Source organism: Balaenoptera acutorostrata, chromosome 20 (assembly GCF_949987535.1).
Source record: "Balaenoptera acutorostrata chromosome 20, mBalAcu1.1, whole genome shotgun sequence".
NCBI classification, from domain to species: domain Eukaryota; kingdom Metazoa; phylum Chordata; class Mammalia; order Artiodactyla; family Balaenopteridae; genus Balaenoptera; species Balaenoptera acutorostrata.
Window position 1 is genome coordinate 26,221,679 of NC_080083.1, and position 23,878 is coordinate 26,245,556.

Below are 23,878 nucleotides of genomic sequence, written 5' to 3' on the forward strand. Positions count from 1 at the left end.
TGAAACAGTACACCCCTTCCTCCCAACCATTTCCATTTTTAAAATGGCCCTCTCTTTTTATCAGCACAACTCCTGCTACATTCTTAGTTATTGATCAGATAGGGGAGTTATGCTTACGGATCCTGTAGGGTTCTATCCCATCTCATGTGAGGTTTATTTCTCTTTAATGTCTAAAATTTCACCAGCTGGTTGATCAGGCAACCCTGCTTCCTGCTTCCCTCCTCACAGGCTCCCTCCGTTTTCTTTCCACTTTGGGTAAACGGTCTTGGGCAAAATATTGGCTGAAGACAGTGTATTTCAAAACATGTAAAATGCTACTCTCTGAAAGGTGGATTTGTGTACTCAGGATACTATACCACCATCACCATTTTTATTTGGAGAGACAAGCAAGTCAACTGTTAGGACTAAGGTTATAGAGTTGTGCCCTTTGCTGTCGAGAAACGTCCGATTTTGTACTGCCCCACTGCACACTTGCTGAATTCTAAAGTCCCACAGGTCCGCCGGCCGCGGGGAAATATGGGTCTCAGCATTCCACGGGGGATAACCGGGCCGATCTCTTTGCAGGACGTAACACTACCTGGCGGGTGGCAGTTCCCAGCCCGTCCGGCGGGTTTAGGACGCCAAGAGAGCGCGACTTCCCGGCCACTGCACGTGGCCGGGCCGCTGGGGCTCAGGGGGCGGATCCGGCTCACGGCGCGTCCCGCCGCGCGGCGGGAACTCGAGGCCCCATTGGCCGCGCCGGCGGGCGCCAACGGTCCCCGGATCGTCGTCGGCGGCCTGGCGCTGGCAGGAGGGGGCAGGGCGAAGCGAAGGCCGGGGGGATCGAGAACGGGGTGTGAGAGCCAGGCTCGGCGGGGCGAGGCCCAGGGCCCGGGCGGGGCGATGGAGGAGGCGCTGCTCTCCACCCCCATCAACCCCAACAACTTCCCCGCCAAACTGTGGCGGCTGGTGAACAGCCCCCGGTACCGCTCGATCCGCTGGGACGGCCGAGGCGAGGGGCTGCTCATCGACCAGCCGCTCTTCGAGGCCGAGCTGCTCAGCCCGACCGTGGCGGGGGTCGGCGGCTGCAGCGGCGGCGTCGGGGGCGCCGGAGCCGAGCCCGAGCTCTTCAAAACCACCAACTTCACCAGCTTCATCCGCCAGCTCAACCTCTACGGCTTCCGCAAGGTGGTGCTGGGCGGGCCAGGCGCGGCGGGGCCCGGGCCGGGGGGCGGCGGGCCGGCGGGCGACGGGCCCCTGCACCACTTCCACAGCCCACACTTCCGCCGCGACCAGCCGCAGCTGCTCGTGCACCTCAAGAGGCTCACCAGCGCCAACAAGGCCAAACTGGCGGCCGGCCTGGAGGTGCCCTGCCGGCCGCCCAACCGCTTCCAGAGGCTCCTCATCACGTCGGCCTCCGCCTCGGCCTCCGCCTCGGCCTCGGCCTCGGCCTCCGCCGCCACCTCCCCGCTGCCACACCAGGAGCCGCCGCCGCCCGCGGGGTCCCGGCCCGAGCCGCACGGTGAGTCACGCCCCGCCTTCGCGGCCCTCGCCCGGCGCCGGGCGCACTGCCGTCAGGGGGCAACCGCCACTTCCGAGGGCATTTCCGCATCCTCTCCTTTGCTGTGTCGGGAATGCGCCCGGGAGCCGCTTCCCGCGGTGCTTTTGCCCGGAATCGGCCGCGGCACCGGCGGCGTCCTCACCCGTGCCGGCGCCCCTCCCCGCCGGCACCGCCTCTGCGCAGAGCCCTCCGTAGACATTGAGGCCCTTCTGTGTCCACTAGCGACCACAGGGACCTCTGCGTTAGGCTTGCTTTCTAGTCCTCCCGGAACCCTTTGGGCCCCAAACCTGCATAGCCATTTACCTTCTCGAGACGCCGTCTCTCCAAGGCGAGCACCTCAAATAAGTAGGCCTTTGTTGGAGCCCAGGTTCTGGAAGAAACACGGAAGGGGCTCCTCTGTTCTGATGGGAAGCAGAACAGAGTTCCTATACAGGGTGAGGATATGGCAAAGGTCGAGGTAGGAGGGAACAGTCACAGCCAAGAGAACTTAGAACATTTCTGCCAACCAAGGGAAAGTGAACAAGGTGCCTCGAGTGGAAGTTTGTCCTTGAAGAGACATGCCATCTTCCACCCGTTGACACATCTAAGAAATCTTGGAAGACGTGTTCTGACAATAATCATATTGTAGGTTCTGGAGTAAGGTGTAGAACAATAGGCGTTGTTTATATATCTTAAAAGCAAAAATATAATAATATATTTTGTTGTTTACCAGATACTGTTCCTATGTAGAATGAATTGGCTAAACAGTTCTTTCATTGTAGCTGATTAGACCTGATGCTTATTTAGGTGTTATGGTTAGACAAATGTAAGGCAAAAATGGTTTTCTTTACAACTGTCAAGTTCTAGTTAAACAGGATTTTAGAAAGCTCACATTTGCAGCCTTTGAATTTTTCACTGTTGCCTTCAGTCTTTCAGTTTTGGAAAAATTTTCTATGTATAAGTTTGTATTTACTCAAAGTTCAAAAACTCTCTGTGATAGAAATTTATTTTATAAACTTGGTTTCTGATGCCCTTCCCCCTCTTCCAGGAAGGTGAGGGTGGCAATATTCCCTTTTGTTGTTTAAAGGGTCCGTGACACGAAGCAGCATACCAAGAAAGCAACAGGATATGATAACGAGAATTCATTCTTTACCTTCAACTAAAAGAGTAATAGAGACATTTTCATCATGTTAACATGGATTTAACATAAAAGTTGTCGTGGTCCGAGCGCGGGTTGGAAAAGAATTTGGAGACACAAGGCAGAATGTTAAGGAAGGTAGAGTTTATTAAAGAGAAGGGTCGCTGCAAGAACAGTGGGCCGACTTCATGGTAGCCAGGGAAAGTCGACGATGAGCATGGGTTGCTTGTCTGTTTTTATAGCCAGGGAACCTGCAAGTCATCTGCTGACTGGGCAGAGTACGTATGCTTTCAGTGTGCTGAGCGGGAGAAAAATGGGGCTAATGTCTTTCCTTAAATGGGATGGGAAAGGGACAGGGCATGCTGCTTGGGAGGGCTCTGGGACATTGCAGTGGTCACATTGTGACAGAGTGATAGGAATCCTGTAACTTTTTGTTGTGGCAGTATTGACCCTTTGAGTTTATCTTGTTCTTTGTCCTTGGAGCACACCACAAAAGTGTCTGGGTTACTTCTCAGTTATGGAAAAACTTTAGATATACGAATAAAAGTAATACTATGTTCAGTTTAACCTAGGCCCAGGGTTATGAATGAAGCAATGTTCATTTGGAATTTAGAAGATAAGGGATTAGGTTGTGTATCTGTGGAGTTTAGAAGATAAGAGATTAGGTTAGAGTTCTAGTAACCAGTTGGAAAAATAGCAGTGGCATAGGAATGTTCTAAAGGAATTCTAAAGGAATATTAAGCCGCTTACTTCCGTATAATGGTCATTGAGTTTGGTGGGGAATCAAATGGGGAAAGGCAGTGGAGACAATACCTTGGCATTCATTTGGTAGAATCTCTGACATGGATATTTGTTTTTCAGATTGCGTGTCTGGTGGGCATAAAGAGAAAAGACTGAAAATGTGTCCGTGGGAAAAATAGGATAACCACTTCAAAGAAAGAAACAAAGAAGGAAACATACATACATACAAGCCAAGTCTTGCTCACTTTTTTTTCTTCTCCGATTTTCTCTTTCTCTCCCCTATCTTAAACCCAGTTGTATTCTAAGGATAGAGTTCCTTTTAGTTGAAGAAATAACAGGGACTACATAGGATCTGATTTTCTTCACTTACAGTTCAGTTGGTCAGCATTTTAAAGATTATTTGTTGAAAAACATAAATTTAATTCATACTTTTTCAGTATAGATAATACATCAATCCATATATACCTAAATTATTGTAGTTTTCATGCATTTCCTGTTTTTTACCATTCTGTCTATTGGTGTGTGCAGAAGCTATGTCAGGTGTGGATTGTCTACACCACAGGCTTGGTTCACTAGGGAACTGTGTTACTGGTTTGGGTGGAATGTAATTCTAAGTTCAAGAATACCGGCCCAACTTTGTTTTGCTTTAATTCCATGTTCTAAGCCCTTGGCTCTTCTATTTTTCCTCACCTAATTTTTATTCTGCTTGATTCTTGCCTTGGTTATATGCCTGACTACACTGCTCCTTCCCAGTTTCCTTTCTGTTTTCTGTGTTCTACTGCAGCTTCTGGTTTAAATACTTCTCTTTTACAGTAGAATCCTCTGTTTCCGGACCTAGTTGTCTTACCTAGATCCACTGAGCCAGCTGTCCTGTTCACCTTTTGAGAATGTACTTGATAAGAAATGTGAGGATCACATGTTTTTCCCTTTTTTGTTTGCCCACTATTGTTATTTTGTTTTTAGTGGCAGTTTATTTTACACTACTTGTTAAAGTTTTCTAAACTAAGTAGCAAGTCTGAGCAGTAGATAATCTGTTTTTGCCTGGGTTTAACAAGCTCTCAAGAGGCAAGTTTTGGGAAGGAGGCAAATTCTTTCCTGGGGATTGATTAGCTCACGTTCACTTTTATAGACGGAATAGAAAATTTAAGAACAGAAATTCAGCCTGCCTTACAGTTCCAGGATTCTGGATTTAATCTTTACCAAATACATCTTAGATGTTCTGAAGACATGTAGGTGATGTTCCATAAAGTTGGTCAGAATAGAACCCTATGAAGTAACCCTTAACAAAAGAATAAATAAGAGCTGAGCATGTTTTAGTTCTTTATTTTAAAAAAACAAACAAATTGAAAGGAATGTCCTTCGAATCCTAACCGTGTCCTTATGTTAGCAGCATCTAAAGAATATAAATTATTTGGCCATCACTCAGAATTTATCGTAGTATAAGTAGAATTATATTTTAATTCAGATCTAAACCAGTATTATATTTTAATTCAGATCTAAACCAGAATTTGAGAAATCAGGGTAGAGCATTCTTTAATTATCTGCTTAAGTTATTGACAGTCTGAAAATTCATCAACAACTTAACCCTAAAGAGAGTAAAGAAGGGCACACTGTAGCAACATGAAGTTTTAGCATTCAAGAAAAAATCAAGTGGTGGGTAGTTTGGGACCTCAGAAACACCTGTTTGTGAAGAGCAAAAAAATGTTTCTTTAGGTCTTAAAACAAAGGATTCTCAGTGGTAGTTCAAAGTGTGTATACATGTGGAATTGCTAGTCAAGTAGCATAAAAACTATTTTTGTATTTTAAAGGAGAAAAGGAAAAGTAGTTTTTAAGAGGTGTATCATGTAAATACATTTAATCTTCTGAGCTAATATATATTTTTTTCCCATTAGATTTAGAGCTCTTGATTTCCAGGTTCCAGAATTGTTTATATATATGTATGCGTATATTTGTTTATTTTTGGCATTAATGCTTTATTCTTTTAAAATTTTATTTTAAGAGTTTATTTGAGCCAAAATCAATTTGAATCAGGCAGCGGCAAACCAGAAGTGGTTAAGAGCACTCTCTAATGCTTTATTCTTTAGAGGAAATTAAACACTATAGAAATACTAGAACAAAGGAAGTGTAACATGTAGAATGGTTTTACAGTTTAAATATTTGGAAAAGTAGGTATTTGAGTGCCATCTTTAGCAGATGAGTAGCACATAAATTAGATTTCCCTCTGTTTTATGGATTAGTTTAATAAAACAAATTGAAAAGACTTTGTGAACTACATAATTTAGTGCATAAAGCCCTTCCTAAGAATAAATTAGGCTAGCTATATGTTCAAGAACCACAGTCTTTAAAATAAGTTCAGCTTGCAACATTTATATTTTCCTTTTCCTCATTACATAGTATTGGCCTTTTTCTCTCTTCCTCATCTCCACTTTTTAATTCCTTTCTACTTTGCTAGATAAGAAAAAGCAAATATTGGAATCTCTTGGCCTGAGTGTGTGGATTTTTAACAAACTCTCCAGGTGATTCAAACGTAAATCAGTGTTTGAGAGCCACTGATACCTAGGAAGGGGGGCGACTAGAGATACTCTGAAGAAAAAAAGACCATGGAAAATTATTGATTGACTTAAGGAATGAACAAGTCAGAGTTTTCAAGCTTGAGTTTTCTGCAAAGATTGTTATTAAAATTTTAAAAAATTGAAAGGGAGCAAAGAACATTAAATTAGTTTTTGGTTTGTGTTACAATTTTTATTTCTTCCATACTTATATCTTTTATATATATGGTTGAGGGCTTATTTTTGTGCCAATTATTAAGGTTCCTACATGCTTTGAAAGACTAGAATTTCTAAAACTTCTAGGAAGTAGTTTACAGATTGGAAAAATCTGGGTCAGTCAGTTGAGGTGAAAGGTAAGATGACATTTAACATTTGATTTAATGTTAGAGTTTGGCTGCTTTGTCTCTTATGACAGTCATATTGAGAACCAGACAAAAGTTATTTGATTATTTTTTCAGCATTATATGTGTAATCTCATATTCTGGATTCTGAACAACTTGTTTTTACCAATAAATTTCTGTTGTGTTAAAAATGGCTGAGAACTCAACATACCCACAAGTGAAGAGTAGTGCATATTTTGTGACTTTTGGTTTACTACGTCTGGTGGTGTAAGATTAGTAAATGTGCTCCTCCTCTTTTATGCAGGACCAGTGACTGTAGGACAATTCCACCGGTCGTTCCAGCGAGATAGTTTGTCTCCTTACTCCTACGTATCAGCTTCATCCCACAACCACGGTACTTTCCCTGTGAAAGGTTTAGATCGGACCCCAATTCCTCCTAGAACTTGGCAGAACTCTCTTGGAATGCACCCAGGACAAGTGGAAACGTCTCCCACTTTTTCAGATAAAGGGGTTCCATTTCCTGTACTACAGAGGTTTCCAACTGAGGTTACATATACCCTGCAGCCCAGTGCCACATCCGTACATGTTCAGCAAGGTCCTCAAACAATGGTCAGCTCCTCCCAAAAATATAGTAACTACACACCTTCAGCGCAGTTCTCCCAAGCCTACTATCCAACAGGTATGAGAAATTCAAGTTCAGTGGCTTCTCTTAAGGTACTTTTAATGAGAATTTATATTTTTTTAATGTGTTTCTGTATGCCTAAACAAAAATAGGAATGTGCACTTAAGAAGTGTCAAAGATTTCTCATGAGTACACATGATTTAGCAATATTTAAAATTTCATTGATTCTTAAAGGTTGTGAAAATTCTGTTCGTGCATAAAGGTGTATGTTTTTAGTGAAACTTTTATATCCTCAAAATATGTCCTAGTAATAAAATTAAGACTTAGTACATCAGACCTTGGTATAACTCCTGCTCTTGGTGTAGTAGTTTTTTGTTTTTTGTGGGTTTCTTTTCTTTTAGAAAACATGCTTATATACATATTACATTGTTTATTTTTTAGTTATGTAGGTGAGACTACCTCATAACGAAATCATGTTTGTATCTCAGTAACGAAGTTTACTAAAAGAACAACTCACCATCTCTTAAGACTAAATTATATTCTTACAGTAAAAATGTGATGGTGTGGTTTGGCAGTGCAGGCCCTGCAGTGTTAATCCCAGCCAGTGACGAACTGGGAGTAGCAGAGAGAAGAGCCTGACCATGGCAGCTGACCCAGAGCTCAGCCAAGGGCATGGAAGGCCTGCTAGTAGATCTCAAGCCACTCATTGGGAATCCTTAAGATAGTGACCCTCTATTTAGCTTCTTGGGGCTAGGGAGTGTCTTTTTTTTGGGGGGGGTGGTACATTTTTGCAAAATAATAGCATTACCATTTAATTCAGAACAATTTCATTGTTTTGCAGAAGCACCACAGAGGTGATCTGTGTTTTCATGTAGTGTTTACACAGAGTGATGAAATGGGGCAATAGAAACAAGTCAAGGGTCAAGGCTTTCAGAAAAGACCGGGAAGAGAAGAAAGGGGGCAATCCTTTGCCCTATGAATTAAGGCTCTAGGCATATTAATTAAGTACATCTGGAAGCAATTTCTAGAGGTATTTTGTTAGACCATTTTTCCCAGGCAGGACGAAATCAAAAGCTAAAATAAGTGGAAGGCATGTAAATTAGATAAGGGGGTAAATAATTTGTTGCCTTTTAAAAGTTGTAAATTTGGGAACTGTTCCATTTGTAATAGTACTCACTATTTTCTAGCTGGTAGCATCCAACCATATGATTTATTATTGGCTCATTGCGTTCTACCTAAATATGGCCAGTAAAATGGATTGCTTTATTTTCTCAAAGCACTTAAGTTTAGTAATATTAAAATAATAAAACCAGAGTTTAAATTAGATTGGCTTGTATAGATTTTTGGAGCTGCTACTGTTTTGGAGGATGGATTTGAGAAGGAAAAGGGGAAGGAATTATATGGAGTAAGATGATATGGCACTTCTAATCATTTACCTATTAGAGATTTAAAAAATTGTTTTTACCTTATTATATAAAAAAAAGTTGAGGCCTAGTTCTTTTTTCCAGATTTGCAGCTACTTCTTTGAAGAACAGAAATATCTGGGTGATCTTTAAAAACAGAAGATGACTAATTTCATGTTATAAGTTGTATATCTTACGTATAGCAACAAATAGTATCAGATTTTTATTGAGGAGTTTAATCCAATATTTTAATAAACAAATTAGGCATTTCTATCTAAATTATAATTTTGGCTACATTCCATATATGCATAGAATATATGTATGTATACACAGAGAGACAGTCTGTGCCTTTCTTACACTTGCTTTATGTTCTGTAGCCTGTCAACTGGACAATACCCCTACTTCCCCTCCTTTTACCAATAAATGTTTCTCTTTCTTTTCCGAACCTCCCTCCAAACCCCCCTCCTCACACTACTAAAGACTCAGAAAGCTTCTGGGGAGTTGAAATTTAGAAGGACTGCAACAGAGAGATGTAGAAATGTTCTTGGCCTTCTAATTTGGAATTTTGGAGAAATTTTCCTATGGATATATTAGACATAGTGGTTAGGTTCTATATTACTGTTGGTCCTTCTGTTAAGGTACAGATGGTTATAGTCTGGCTTAGGAGCCAGACTAGCCTATATGATGATGTTTCTATGGGAAAATGTATTCCAAGTTCCAGACAATCCTCTTGGAAACTCCTAGTTCTAAATTTTATGAGAACTAGTTATATAGTATTTACTAGAAAACACTATAAATAGTTAATATGATTCCTCATTATGGAAATACTATTTGTTAAATTATTGTGATTTAAGGATATATGTTATTTTAAAATGTTTTATGTTAGCTTGGATTTAAATCTATAAATAAATTTATTAATTTGATAATTACACTGAAAATTGTCTCCAAGGGTCCAAGGTAAGGACTAGGAAAGAGACACATTAAAAGAACAAGTAAGTGCTGCTGATGTTTTGATAATGTAGAGTGCATATGAAACAGAATCTGGGGTTATCTGAATTTTTGTTTTGTCTTCTTTGATATGGATAATTGAAATGACTATGAAGGTTCTGAGGTTATGAGAAAAAGAAATCTCATGATTTCATGATGACTTCGAATATATGGAGTAGTTCTATGATACAATGTAGGCAAAATTGCTTTGAACATTCTGAAGTACTATATAAATAAAAAAATAAAAAGTTGTATTGTTAAATGCAAAAGACCTGCTATGGAAAAGAAAGTGCTAAAGAAATACTGTACAAGTACTTAATTCCTCCAAATTTTAGGTGAAAGAAGCAAAAAGTAGTGAGCAATTTAACCATTATTTAGTGAGTACCTGTTTATGAAGGGCTTTACAAATGACTTTCCCAGAGTTAAGTAAAATACTATTCTCAGAGGCAGGATGATAATCACTCCCAAATCCAGCTCTCCAAATCCTAATAAAGTAACTAATCTTGGAATAATGGTCATACTTGAATCCTTTCAAAGTGAACTATATGACTTGAAGTTTGGATCAAATTTTAGTAAAAAACAATACTCAACTTCATTTAAAAATTAGTTATATTGAAAATAAACTTGGACCTGGTCTTCAAATGGTATAACCAGTAAAGTTTGAATTTTGTAATATTTCATAAATTATTAATTTTTCTAGTAAAGCGAAACATTGAGACTAAAAAACTGCTATCAGACTGACTCATAAATTGGCTCACCTGAATTATTTCTTACATTTGTCATTCCTTCTTGAAGCATCTGTTTTCTTTTTTAATTAATCAATTATTTATTTATTTAATTTTTTGGGCTGCGTAGGGTCTTAGTTGTGGCACGCGGGCTCTTCATGTGGTGCGCGGGCTTCTGTCTAGTTGTGGCGTACAGGTTTTCTCTCTCTAGTTGTGGCACGCAGGCTTAATTGCCCCGCGGTATGTGGGATCTTAGTTCTAGCGACCAGGGATTGAACCCGTGTCCCCTGCATTGGAAGGCAGATTCTTAACCACTGGACCACCAAGGAAGCCTAGCTCGTTTATGTGTTTTCCAGTCTTATCACTTCTTCAAAGACAAAATGTTGTAGAGCCAGTGCTAGCTGACTCTTTTTAGTCTTACCCTATCTTGAATTCAGTTTTTTTCCTCTAATACTATTTTCACAATGTGCTACTATAATTTAATGTCCCTTTTTTATAAAAAACTTCATTTTAGACCTTTTTATTTTACTCATTCTCTCTATATTTGAACATACATAAGGATATTAATATATTCATATTTATATATAGAGTCCTGTATTGAGGAATTGTTTTCCTTTGACTCATGTTGTAATGCTGAATTGACTCAAAATCAACTTCGATTTTTTTTCCGCATTAAGCTCACAGCAGTGATTAGCAATTTGTAGCTGCCCTTTATCTCATATTTTAATTAACAAATACTTGTATAACAATCACTGTGACCAGGTACTATTCTGAGCACTTTCCAAATATTAATTCATTTAATCCTCACAACAACCTTATAAGATAGGGAATGTAGTTATCCTCATTTTATAGATTAGAAACTGAAGCACAGCCAGGCACAGGCAGGGCTGGAGAACAAATCCGGGCAAACTGACTCAAGGGTTCATTATTTTGGCCACTGTGCTCTGCTGCCTGCCTGCCTGTCATACAAAGAGGGACCTTTGTTTTGTTTTTCTTTTGCGAGAGACTGTTTCCTGGTATATCTCTTCCCCAGAGTTAGTTACTTCCAGATAGGGTAGATGACAGAAGTTGGTGGGGGGACGTCCCCTTCTGTGCTGCCGGTGGCAGCGGGACTGACCCTGGGCTATTGACTCACCCTGCTCAAGCAGAGAGAACACACTCCAGCTGCTGGAGTTGGGGGTCCAGTTTGGGGCCTCTGAGGAGTGGGGCTGTGTCTAATTCATTTCTGTGTCCCCCTGCACCTAGCATAGTGCTTGGCCATAATGGGCCTTTAGTAAATAATTTATTGAATGAATGAAATAATTCTAGTCTCAGCTTTGCAGTGAATCATCTGATGGACATTGTGACATTCTGTGGATTATTTCATGTCACTCAGCCTCAATTTCCCTTTCTGTAAAGTGGCAATAATATTTTGGGTCGGGGATTAAATGAATTAATGTATGTGAATAGACTATAAAACTTAAAACACTATTTACATATAAAGGATAACATTTTAAAAACTGTATTTCAAGTGAGCCTAGATACTAATACTTTAAAGCCTAACTAAAGTGATTTGTAAGAACATAGCCTTCCCCTGAAGGTACATATGTTTATTGAAAAACATATTTTGTATCATTATTTAAAAGTTTTTCTGAATTGACTCTTGGGCAAAGAAGTTTGCTTATTATTGTTTTAAAGTACATTAATTAATTAATTTTAAAGATTTGATCTTTAGGCTTCTAAGCCTACATAACGTACATAAACAAGTATGGAATCTCAAGTTATAGGAGCTTTCTGATGCTCAGGTAGCCTGTATTGTCAGTTTCTCTGAAAAGGGCTGATTTTGTTCTTATGGAAAGAGGGACTTGGCATAGATACACCAGGAGGTTTTCTTTAGCTGCCAGAAGAAACTAAGCAAAAGCACAATTAGATTTTCCTTTCTCTTTATTGAGGTAAAATATATGTAACATAGAATTTACCATTTTAACCATTTTTAAGTGTATAGCTCTGTGGCATTAAATACGTTCACATTATTGTAGTAGCATCACCACCATCCATTTCCAGAACTTTTTCGTCTTCCCCCAGCTGAAATCTGTATCCATTAAACACTGACTTCACATTACCCTCTCGCCATCTTTTGGCAACCACCATTCTACTTTCTGTCTTGAAGAATTTGATAACTCTAGGGACTTCGTATAAGAGCAAACATATATTTGTCCTTTTGTGATTGGCTTATTTCACTTATTTCAAGAGTCCTTGATACTGTGGCATGAGTCAACATTTCCTTCCTTTTTATTTTTTTATTTTTTATAAATTTATTTATTTATTTATTTTTGGCTACATTGGTTCTTTTTTTTTAACATCTTTATTGGAGTATAATTGCTTTACAATGGTGTGTTAGTTTCTGCTTTATAACAAAGTAAATCAGTTATACGTATGTCCCCATATCTCTTCCCTCTTGCATCTCCCTCCCTGCTGCATTGGTTCTTCGTTGCTGTGCGTGGGCTTTCTCTAATTGCGGTGAGCGGGGGCTACTCTTCGTTGTGGTGCGTGGGCTTCTCATTGCGGTGGCTTCTCTTGTTGTGGAGCACAGGCTCCAGGCACGCGGGCTTCAGTAGTTGTGGCACGCGGGCTCTAGAGCACAGGCTCAGTAGTTGTGGCTCACGGGCTTAGTTGCTGTGTGGCCTGTGGGATCTTCCTGGACCAGAGATCGAACCCCTGTCCCCTGCATTGGCAGGTGGATTCTTAACCACTGTGCCAACAGGGAAGTCCCTCCTTCCTTTTTAATGCTGAATAATTTTCTATAAATTTCCATAGGTATGGACCACATTTTGTTTATCCGTTCACCTGTTGATAGACACTGGGTTGCTTCCACCTCTTGGCTACTGTGAATAATGCTGCTATGAACTTGGTTGTACAATAATCTGTTCTGCTTTCACTTCTTTTGGGTATAGGCTAGAGCACCATTTCTTTTTTAATTTAATTAATTAATTTATTTATTTGGCTGCGTTGGGTCTTGGTTGTGGTGCGCGGGCTTTCTCTAGTTGTGGTGAGCAGCGGCTACTCTTCATTGCAGTGCGTGGGTTCTCATTGCGGTGGCTTCTCTTGTTGTGGAGCACGGGGCTCTAGGCGTGTGGGCTTCAGTAGCTGTGTCACGCGGGCTGAGCAGTTGTGGCTCGCGGGCTCTAGAGCACAGGCTCAGTAGTTGTGGCGCACGGGCTCAGTCGCTCCGCGGCATGTGGGATCTTCCTGGACCAGGGCTCGAACCCGTGTCCCCTGCATTGGCAGGCAGATTCTTAACCACTGAGCCGCCAGGGAAGTCCCTAGAAAGCCATTTCTTTACCTCACTGTAGATGAGGAGATGTTGGGGTTCTAGTTGCTGTAGTAACTTATCTTGAAATTAAATTTACTATTTATTAGGATGTTTTTCCTTTTGAGTATTTATATTGGGTATTTCCTTACTGTTGACACTGTACTATTTGAGAGTAGATTCACGTCCAAAACATTTTAATTATAGATTTGAATTACCTCCATAGGATAAAGTATGTGAACCTGTTTTCCTAACCTATAGTGGACGTGAAAATTTTTACCTTTAGATAAATTTTTAGTAATCCTGGCTTTACTTCATTACTAGAATTGTTTTTTTAAATGTCATCACCTCTGATATTTATATATGAAATAGAAATTGTTCATTATTTCCAGTTTTTTATTCTATATGCAATTTAATGCCTTAAGTGAACACTGCCTTCAGGAAAATACTGGAAGATCTTTATGCAGATGAACGTGTCTTAGGACATAGTGATAAACTCAGTTTTATAAATGTTAGTGCTTTCACAGTGCTTTCATAATACACGCTAGATGAATTTGTCATGTATTAAGCACACAGTTGCATTTTTATAGCTAGGTTTTCATATTCAGTAAACTAATTAATACTTTGTTTTGTTCTATTTTGTTGATTATACGAAGTAGCACTGCACTGGTAAGGAAATAGCCATTGAGGAATCTTTTTGGATTATCTGTTCAAGTCCTCCCTTTCTTCATGCAGGTACCTTTCTACTTTCCATTTGTAACTGGACACTTTAAAGGACATTCACTATTTTGCTGTTTCCTTAGATACCAAATCAGCTATCAACTATCTATTAATATATTCTCTGTTATATATTCTATTTCTCCAAGAAATTTATTTTAAAGTACGCTTTAACAACTATTCAAAATGTGTAAACAATGGAGTCAGATCATAGCAATATCAGAAAAATAAAGCTAATACCTTTCACTGATTTATTTGTAACAAAACACTTTAATGGTGCCCTGATGGGTGAAAACCTGCAGCCCCTGACTGAGTCCTTTACTGCCACTAGGGGGCTAAGTTTTCCTTAGCTGTTAAAACTAAAGATCCCAGTTTTTTTCAGTTTTGGCAAACCCCGCAAGACCCCTCCTTGCTGTATTGCTTTTTGGATTTAACTTATGTCCCAGGATATTTGTGCCTTTAAATATTCTGGGAAACCAAATTCAAATCCAAAACATTTTAATTGTGTATTTGAATAATCTCCAAGGATATTGGAAATGACAACAGCTTGAATTTTATGTGGCCATTCTAGTAATAGCTGGCTTTTTTAACCACTGGACTTGTTAAAATTATGTAATTCAGAAAACCTCAACCCTTATGTTTGTACTTGAACTAGAATTCTATCCATTATTTTAATTTTTTACTTCTGTGTGCAAAATGTAATGCCTTAAAATGCACATGATAAAATAAAATATTTATTTCTTGTATACCTTTATGAACTTCTGACATTTAAAAAATCAGTAATGAGTAATGGAGAAATAGGGAAGCATTTTAATGAATTTTTACAATCCTTAGGCTAATTTACTTCAAAGGTTACCGAATAAGATTATTTAGTAATTTTATTAGCACACTCAAAATATGAAAAATGTGGACCAAAAAAGAGAAAGTTGCCACCTTATAAAAAAGATACCTTAAAAATATTCAGCAAGTGGAGTTCTAGTAAAATTAAAATATTACATTTAGGAAGAAGGAAAGATTAGGGAAGTATTGTGACATATTAAAGAGCATGTACTTTGGAGTTTGCCTCTGTCACTCCCGGCGTTGTGACTTTCGGCACATTTTTTAACATCCCTGAGCTTTAGTTTCCTTATTTCTGTAAAGTAATGTTAATACCTCATTCAATTGTTGTTTGGAGTAAATGAGGCCATATATGTAAAGGACCTAGGACTGTGCCTGGAATATGGTAGGTGTTCAACAAATGTCATCCTCTGTTTAATCCAAAGTGTGATGTTATAACTGATTCTCAGTCGTTCTGGAGGGTCTGTCTCTGGAAAAGAGACTCAACCTCTTATTAAGGCTACATCTGTAAGTATGACTCTACCAGTAGAAAGAGTTCAGCCTTTTCATGGTATCCTAACTATAAAGAGAAAGTTTGGAAAATGTATTTCCTTAGCTAAAATAATAGCATTGTTAGCTATTTGTTTATTGATTGCTTACTGTATGCCAGTACTGTTCTTAGTGCTTTGTGCATATTAACTCATTCACTCCTCACAACAAACACGTTAGGTAGGTACTATTATTATCCCTATTCTAACAGAATGCAGAAACTGAGGCCCAAAGGGATTAACGTTGCTCAAGTTTATACAGCTATTACAATTTTGGAGCTGGGCTCTAAAGCCAGGCAGTCTGGCTCTAGAATCTGAATTCTTAACCACTTGTCTAAATGGTTAAAACATTTTTTTCATAGATTTCACTGGATGCATTGTATAACAGTAGGAGTGTTTGGAGAGTACTTATACTTATTTTATCCTTAAAAACCTTCCTCCAAATGTTTGTTACTATTAAAATGATTGAAATAATTATTTTAGAATTCTGAATATGTTCTGATATTTTCAATAAAAGGAAATTACTACTTTCAGTAAGAATAAATGTTTGGTTAGAAGGGCAACAAAATGTTTAGGTGCTAAAGAAATCATTTATAAAAGTAGACATGACCCTTTTAAATGACTTTTAAAATTGCCTTATTACCATTTGTTTTCAACAAATAAGGGCACCTAATTGGAGTAAATATATTTTATTGCACCCACAAAGGAAAACTTTTGGAATTTTTTGTTCCAAGTTGAAAGAGAGGAGTGCCTTGAATGCTGTAGAGGTTTATTTGGGTTGACGGCTTTTCTGTGTTTGGATTTGTTCCAGCTGTGCTGCAGTGCTGCTCTCCTTCTACCCACATGGACACGCTCAGTAGTTGTGTGACTCCCACTGCCCCTTCCTATGCACATTGCAATTACTTCCAGGTAAGATGCTGGGAACAATGGACATACCCTGTGTCAGGTACAATACGATTGGCCTTGCACAATTCCAAAGTGTAATTTTATCTTAATGAGTAGCCAGAGGTAAGCTGTGGATTATGGCCTTAGTTTTTCTCAATTCTAAAAAAAAAAAGAGTTGATGTAAATGACGTCTGAGGATTCTTCTAGGCCTACACTGTCTTCTTGGCCTATTCTTAGGCACTAGCCACATGTAGCTATTTAAATTTAAATGAATTAAAGTTAAATAAAATTTAAAAATCATTCCTCAGTGGGGAGGGTGGGAGGGAGGGAGACACAAGAGGGAAGAGGTATGGGGATATATGTATATGTATAGCTGATACACTTTGTTATGAAGCAGAAACTAACACACCATTGTAACCAATTATACTCCAATAAAGATGTTAAAAAAAAAAAATCATTCCTCAGTCACACTAGCCACATTTCAGGTGCTTAATAGTTCCGTATGGCTAGTGGTTACCAAATTGTATAGTACAGATAGAGAACATTTTCATCATTGCTGACAGATAGTTGGAACAATGTTGTTCAACTAATTGTCAGCAGTGGTAAAATTGAATACCATGGTAAAATGAATGCCAGATAAACTTTAAAAGTATATAAATCACCAAATGCCAGATCCTTCCAGGATGATACAATTACTTTTTTTTTAAAGGAGAAAGGAAAATGATGTCAAAAACGAGAAAGCCCCCATGTTGTAAACACTGCACTTCAATTTTTTTCTCATATTTGTTAGGAAGTAATTGCTTTGATTTAAATGTTGTAGACTACCACTTCTAGGATAAGATTAAATCCCATGTTTGTATTTTTATGCTATAGTTGCTTAAAGATTGGAATTGTTTTCCTTTGATATCATGTAGTCATGATAGCTTCTGTTCTTTAGAGAATATCTTACTATTGGCATTCCAGTACTCAAAAGAACATTCCTTTCTTCTTTTTTGTCTTTTCTTTCTTTCTTTCTTTTCTTTTTTTGAGGAGTATAGAATCAGATCAAGGGGACTTAGCTGGACATTTTTAATGGCAGCTGTCATCAAGCATGTTAGTCTAGCCGATTTCATCTTCACTGGAAGGACATATCTATCTCACAAATTAGATGCTCTTGTCTGTAGATCCAGGCATTCTCTCCCCTGGATCATACTGGAGATACTCTGTTGGTATTATATCTTGATTATATTTATGTTTTAAATAAATCATTTAAAACATCTTTGAAGACCTTTGATTAGTACAAAGACAACACATGTTCACTGTAGGAAACTAGAGATAAGTAGACACAAAATTTTTAAATGGAAAAAAGGGAAGTATTTCAGATATTCTGGAAATAAATGCAGTTAGTTTTGTTGGCCTGTAGATATGGTGAGAGTGTGCATGAATGGTCAGTATATTGCAGTGGTTAAGAGCAAGAACTCTGGAGTCAGGCACACCTAAGTTTGAAACCTGACTCTGTCAGTTACTTCTTTGTGACTTTGTATAAATTATGAAGTTTCTCTGAACTTCAGTTCCGTCCTTTGGAAATGGAGATTATCACATTTCATAGGCCTCTTGTGAGGATCAAATGAAATAATGTATGTAAAGCACTTTGTATGTGCTTGGCACATAGTAAGAACTCAATAAGTTGGGCTATCAGCTATAGTAAAGTAGCTTGATGCTTAAACCACTTAGATTTACATTATTCAGCATTAGTGGCCTTCAAATCATTGACGCGATCTTTGTCAATGTGTTTGGCAATATTGACTCACTACATGTTTTATTTAATAGTAACGCTTCCATATCTTATGTTTATAACCTGAGATATTCAGCAAACGTTTACTGAATGCCTGCTCTGTGCAAAGTACTATGTATAAGAGAATACATCTTGAAGATATCAGTCTAAAAGTGACAGCTATTTTAATCTATTGTTTTATTATTAAAATAAATAATCTCAGGACCAAAGGACATTTGATATTCCATCCATTTTTTCCCAGATCATTTGGAACAGAATATCAGTACCTCCCCCCTGAATCTATAGAAGCACTGGTGGACTTGTGAGCATCCTGTGTTTAACATTTCCTTACTACATTCCTAAAACAGTATATTACAGATACAAGTGATGTTTTTGTCTGTCAACCTTTATGGAAGAATTTGGTATATAGACATTTTATCAACAAATAGGTATTTGGGTACTATGGCTTTTTTGATTTTGTGTACTTTAACCCTGAGAATTATTAGTCCATTCCAGTATTAAACTTAATATAGTGGTTGACATATAATAGTTCCTGTGTAAGTGTTAACAATAGAGTCGAAGCTACCACTGCTGAAAAGCTGATTGGCATTCAAGTTTTCTTAGTGAGCTTTAAGTTTAATTTGTTTATATTTAGCGTTCATCAGCCTAAATGTTGTTGCTTTCCTCCTTAATCTCATATTTGGTTTTCTATCCAAACAGTCCTATTTTCTCTTTTCCCAGAATCCTCCAGTGCAATCTTCCTATCCAGTTGAATTTCTGCCTTCTAATTGGCCTTGCAGTGCTACTGATGAAAATAAAAAGACAGAAGTAAACCTAGAGGCTGTTTTTCAGATAGTAGATGAGTTGCATTCCTCCCCTAAATTGGAGATGGTAAAGGTGGAGCCTGTTGAGAATCAGTGTTCAACATCTCAGTCTAACAGAAGCCAACATATCCTAGCTAATTCAAACAACAGCAATCCATCTTCCACAAGTCAGGCTAGCCAGCTGGAGCCACTTACTGCTGTAGGCTCAGATATTACGTCTTTTGTGGTCGGCACAGAACAAGCAATTACCTGCTCTCTACCACAGTCACCTGAGTACATCTATGCCATCCACACAGCTCAGCCTGTTGAAAATACTACAATGCAGGAGTCTGAAGCCAACCAGCAAGCTCATGTCAAACTGAAGGAGCAGCTAAGTCATAATCCATCTCCGTCTTCAGTAGTATTTGTGCAGGAAGGGCTACCGTTCAGCACACACCAGGTAAGAGGCAAAGAAAAAATCCTAATAGAGCTCAAAGGTACCTAGTGCTTCTTGCTGAAGACTGTTCTAGTAGAGACTTTGTCCAGGTTTTATTTGGGTTTAATACCAGTTCATAATGTTCTCCAGAAGGATCGTGCCCCAGTGGTTCTGCACAAAAGATTCAGAAAGAAGTAACCTTAACCCTCAGGCATCCTCTCACTACATTGTGGTCTGAAGTCAGCCTCTAGAGAGGCAGTCTGAATGAGCATTGTGGTATGACTTATTTTCATGTTAAAAGCATCCCTTGAGTTTTGCTTCCTAACTTAGTTTGGATGGACTAGGTGTGCCTGGCTGATTAAATTCCACTCCTCAGAAGGGATGGTTTATCTCATATATAATATCAGGACTTTCCTGGCCATTTGTAGCATGGAGGTAAGGAGATGGTTGGAGGTGTTTTCATACTTTCTTACAGCATCATTGAATTCTAAATTTTTAAAAAAGATTTATTTATTTATTTAATTTATTTTTGGCTGTGTTGGGTCTTAGTTGCAGCAGGCGGGATCTTCGTTGAGGCATATGGGATCTTTCGTTGAGGCATGCAGGATCTTGCGTTGTGGTGTGCAGGTTTCCTCTCTCTAGTTGTGGTGCTCAGGCTCCAAGGCGTGTGGGCTCAGTAGTTTGTGGCACGCCGGCTCTTTCATTGAGGCGCGCGGGCTCAGTAGTTGTGGCGTGAGGGTTTAGTTGCCCCATGGCACGTGGGATCTTAGTTCCCTGACCAGGGATTGAACCCGCATCCCCTGCATTGTAAGGTGGATTCTTTACCACTGGACCACCAGGGAAGTCCCTACAGAATTCTAATTTGACTTGACAGCATACTGTGTTTGTAATTTCCCTACTAATATTCTCATTCCTAAAGCAGAATTATGACTCTAGTTTGAGAGATATATTCTGAAGGTAGAGACTAATTCCTTTATTGCTGCTAGCTTATGACCAGGAAATGAATAAACTTTGATTCTAAAAAATAAAAGTACATCCAAATTAAAATCACTTTTGTGATTAAGTATTTTTTTTCCTACTAATTTTTTTTCTTGATCTTAGCCGATACATATGTATTTCATTTTGGATTTTTTTTCTTTAACGGAACTGAAAATGTCTTCATTGTTAGAGATTCCCGAGATAACTTTTTGGCAGTTTGCGTGTGTGTTGGGCGGGTGGGGTGGGGGGGGCGGGTTCTGGCCGCACCGCACGGTTTGTGGGATTTTAGTTTCCCGACCAGTGGTCAAACCCAGGCCCTCAGCAGTGAGAGCGCAGAGTCCTAACCAAAGACCACCAGGGAATTTCTGGCAGTTTTTTTTTTTTTTTTTTTTAAATTTTTTTATAGCTACTTTATTTATTTATTTATTTATTTTTGGCTGTGTTGGGTCTTCGGTTCGTGCGAGGGCTTTCTCTGGTTACGGCAAGTGGGGGCCACTCTTCATCGCGGTGCGGGGACCGCTCTTCATCGCGGTGCGCGGGCCTTTCACTATCGTGGCCCCTCCCGTTGCGGGGCACAGGCTCCAGATGCGCAGGCTCAGTAGTTGTGGCTCACGGGCCCAGCCGCCCCGCGGCATGTGGGATCTTCCCAGACCAGGGCTCGAACCCGTGTCCCCTGCACCAGCAGGCAGATTCTCAACCACTGCGCCACCAGGGAAGCCTCTGGCAGTTTTTAAAATGCATTCTTTTCTAGCTCTAACTTTAGATCCAAATGTCTTACGGGTTTTTTGGGTTTATTTATTTATTTAATTTAGTTTTGGCTGTGTTGCGTCTTCGTTGCTGTGCATGGGCTTTCTCTGGTTGCGGCAAGTGAGGGATACTCTTCATTGCGGTGCGCGGGCTTCTCATCGCGGTGGCTTCTCTTGTTGTGGAGCACCGGCTCTAGGCACGCGGGCTTCAGTAGTTGTGGCTCGCGGGCTCTAGAGCGCAGGCTCAGTAGTTGTGGCGCATGGGCTTAGTTGCTCAGCGGCATGTGGAATCTTCCTGGACCAGGGCTCGAACCCGGTCCCCTGCATTGGCAGGCGGATTCTTAACCACTGCACCACCAGGGAAGCCCTATCTTACGGTTTTTATCAACTCATTGTCCTTCTTGAGCCCAACTGTTGAGACCCGGTATACTATGTATTAATATTATAAATTCAATAGACCAAAGATAGTCCCATTATGTTTCAAATATGCCTATGAAAAGAACATGAAATTTGCCTTTATTCCTTCATAGTCACATCCAAAAGATTAGATTTCGTACCTTAAAATTGCATTCACACAGTTACCTTTTCTTCAAAAAAATTTGGATATCACAGCTTTTGAAAGCTATATTTTGAACTCCTAGCTCTACTTCATTATATTGTTTTATTTTAAAATAAATTCATAAACAAATAGAGTATTTGAGAAGTTGGTCGGCTTGACAAAGGGATTTGATATCCCAAAGAAAACATAGGAACTCCAAGAGAGAAATTCATATGTCATAAGCAGGGCAGATCTAGATTTTATAGGGGGTGAAGCTTATACAAATTTGAGGTCCTCATTGAGCCAAAGAATACAAAATTAATAGAATAAAGTGTTTACAACCCCTCTGACATCATCCAACAGGATCATGCCTATGACCATTCCAGTATCACCAAGAGAGACAGGCAATCTGATGGAAGGGATGTTAGAGTGGGAAAAGATAGTGGTATTAAGCAATTGTGAATTTGTGTGATGTGAATTTTACCAAAAAAAATGAAACTTCACGGTGAATCTTCCTCTGATCATAAGTAAATATTTTAGCTCCATAGACATTTCGGTAGTTTGTGTATGGGGAAATATACACCTTACTACCGAATATTCAGATTAGCTTAACAAAATTGGGTGGTATCATTCTTAAGGATGAAAAGCCTTACAATCTTATTTGTTGGATCATGTTTCTATAGTAGAACTCCTCTGATAAAATATCTTAACTTTTAGTAGATATTTGGGGGAAATTTGGAATAATGAGTGGGTTTAATATTTTAGGTGGATGCCAGTATAAAATGCCAGATCAAAACACCTGAGAATATCTTGCCTTCAGAACAGATGGGATTCCTTATTTCAGAAATGGGGCCTGCTAGCAAGCCTAGTACAGACACAGGTTTATCCACTCCAACGAGATACAGAGAGCGAAGAAGCAACTCACAGCAAGGAAAGTCCCCTGGTAAGGATTATTGTGCTCTAGAATGCTAGCAGTAGAATCATAGTGTAGAATTAATATATGAGTGATAATTTTTCTGGTCTTCATTTATTATTCATAATTGTAATATACTAATCACATTGCTGTTTCATACAACTGCAATTTTAACTCTTTATTTTTTTCTTAATCATCCTTTTAAAGTATGTAAAAGTTATATTCCAGTATTGCATGTAAGAATATGAGCTTTTGAAAAGAGAACATGGTAAGTAAAAGCAAAGGAATTTGGATTATTTAACTTGGAGAATGCAAGGATGAAGGGTGTTTCAATAACTGCTTCAGATGCCAAAGACTTTGTAATTACAGAAGTACTTGTTCTCTTATTAGCAGAGTATAGTACAAGAGGGAATGTGCTTAAATTGTGGCAGGAAAAAATTAGATGGACATTAAAGACATTATCCTGAGCATATTATAAAGATACTCTAAAGTATGACTCTGTATCAATGGGATTTTTCTTGTGGTTTGTAGGAGCCCGAGTGATTGTTTTAGTACAGTTGCTGCTACTCTTTCTAGGGAAATTGGAAAGAATCATTTTTTTTTTAAGAAAATGGTGACATCCAATAAAACATGTTTCTTGTATGATCCAAAACCAAGTCATCAAAGTCTTCAGTGGACAACTTGAATATTCTCAAATTATATGCATGTCAGAGGCATGCAATTCAGTGAAATAATGAATCAGGTTAAACAATCATTTTAACCTATAAAAATTGGAAAAATCTTGGGAACTTCTGTGAGAATTTCTCCAAAAAGTACACTAATAGTAATATGATCGAGATGTTGTTTAGACTCATTGGGTTCTTTCTGCAAAATGCCTTTTAGACTAAAAGCTATCTTGATCACTCATCTTATTTGTTAAACTTAGCTTGCACAGTTGCTTTTAGTTGAGTATATGATCCAATCTACAATCAAAGATTAAGATTTCTTACCGCTGAAGATGTTCAAAGCAATGGCATAGACTTTGAAGGCAATTTAGAAAAGGACAGTAACAAATATTTACTACACACTCACTTTTATGACATACAGCAAACTTGATGAAACTGGTATTATCGTCTTAAAGATCGGGAAACTCAGTCTTGGAGAGGATAAGTAACTTGTTCAAGATCACATTAATTTAGCTAATATTCTACTCACAGTCCTTCTGTTGACTGTGTCCTTTGATGCACAAAAGTTTTAAGTTTTATGTAGTCCCATTTGTCTACTTTTCCTTTTGTTGCCTGTGCTTTTGGTGTCGTATCCAAGAAAGCATTGCCAAGTCCAGTGTCATGAAGTTTTTCCACTATGTTTTCTTCCAGGAGTTTTATAGTTTTAGGTCTTTAGTCCATTTTGAGTTAATATTTGTAGACAGTGTAAGATAAGGGTCCAACTTTA

General features: G+C 39.0%; 1 protein-coding gene across 1 annotated transcript in view; it reads left to right on the forward strand.

Annotated features, from left to right (window-relative positions):
* The first annotated feature begins 882 nt into the window (after nucleotides 1-882).
* Nucleotides 883-23,878, forward strand: part of HSF5 (heat shock transcription factor 5) — a 61,893-nt gene continuing 38,897 nt past the window's right edge. The window contains exons 1-5 of the mRNA XM_057536542.1: nucleotides 883-1,501; nucleotides 6,593-6,967; nucleotides 16,207-16,304; nucleotides 18,775-19,296; nucleotides 22,300-22,477. Of these exons, the coding sequence (XP_057392525.1) occupies nucleotides 883-1,501; nucleotides 6,593-6,967; nucleotides 16,207-16,304; nucleotides 18,775-19,296; nucleotides 22,300-22,477 (1,792 nt within the window). The remainder of the gene's footprint in view (nucleotides 1,502-6,592; nucleotides 6,968-16,206; nucleotides 16,305-18,774; nucleotides 19,297-22,299; nucleotides 22,478-23,878) is intronic.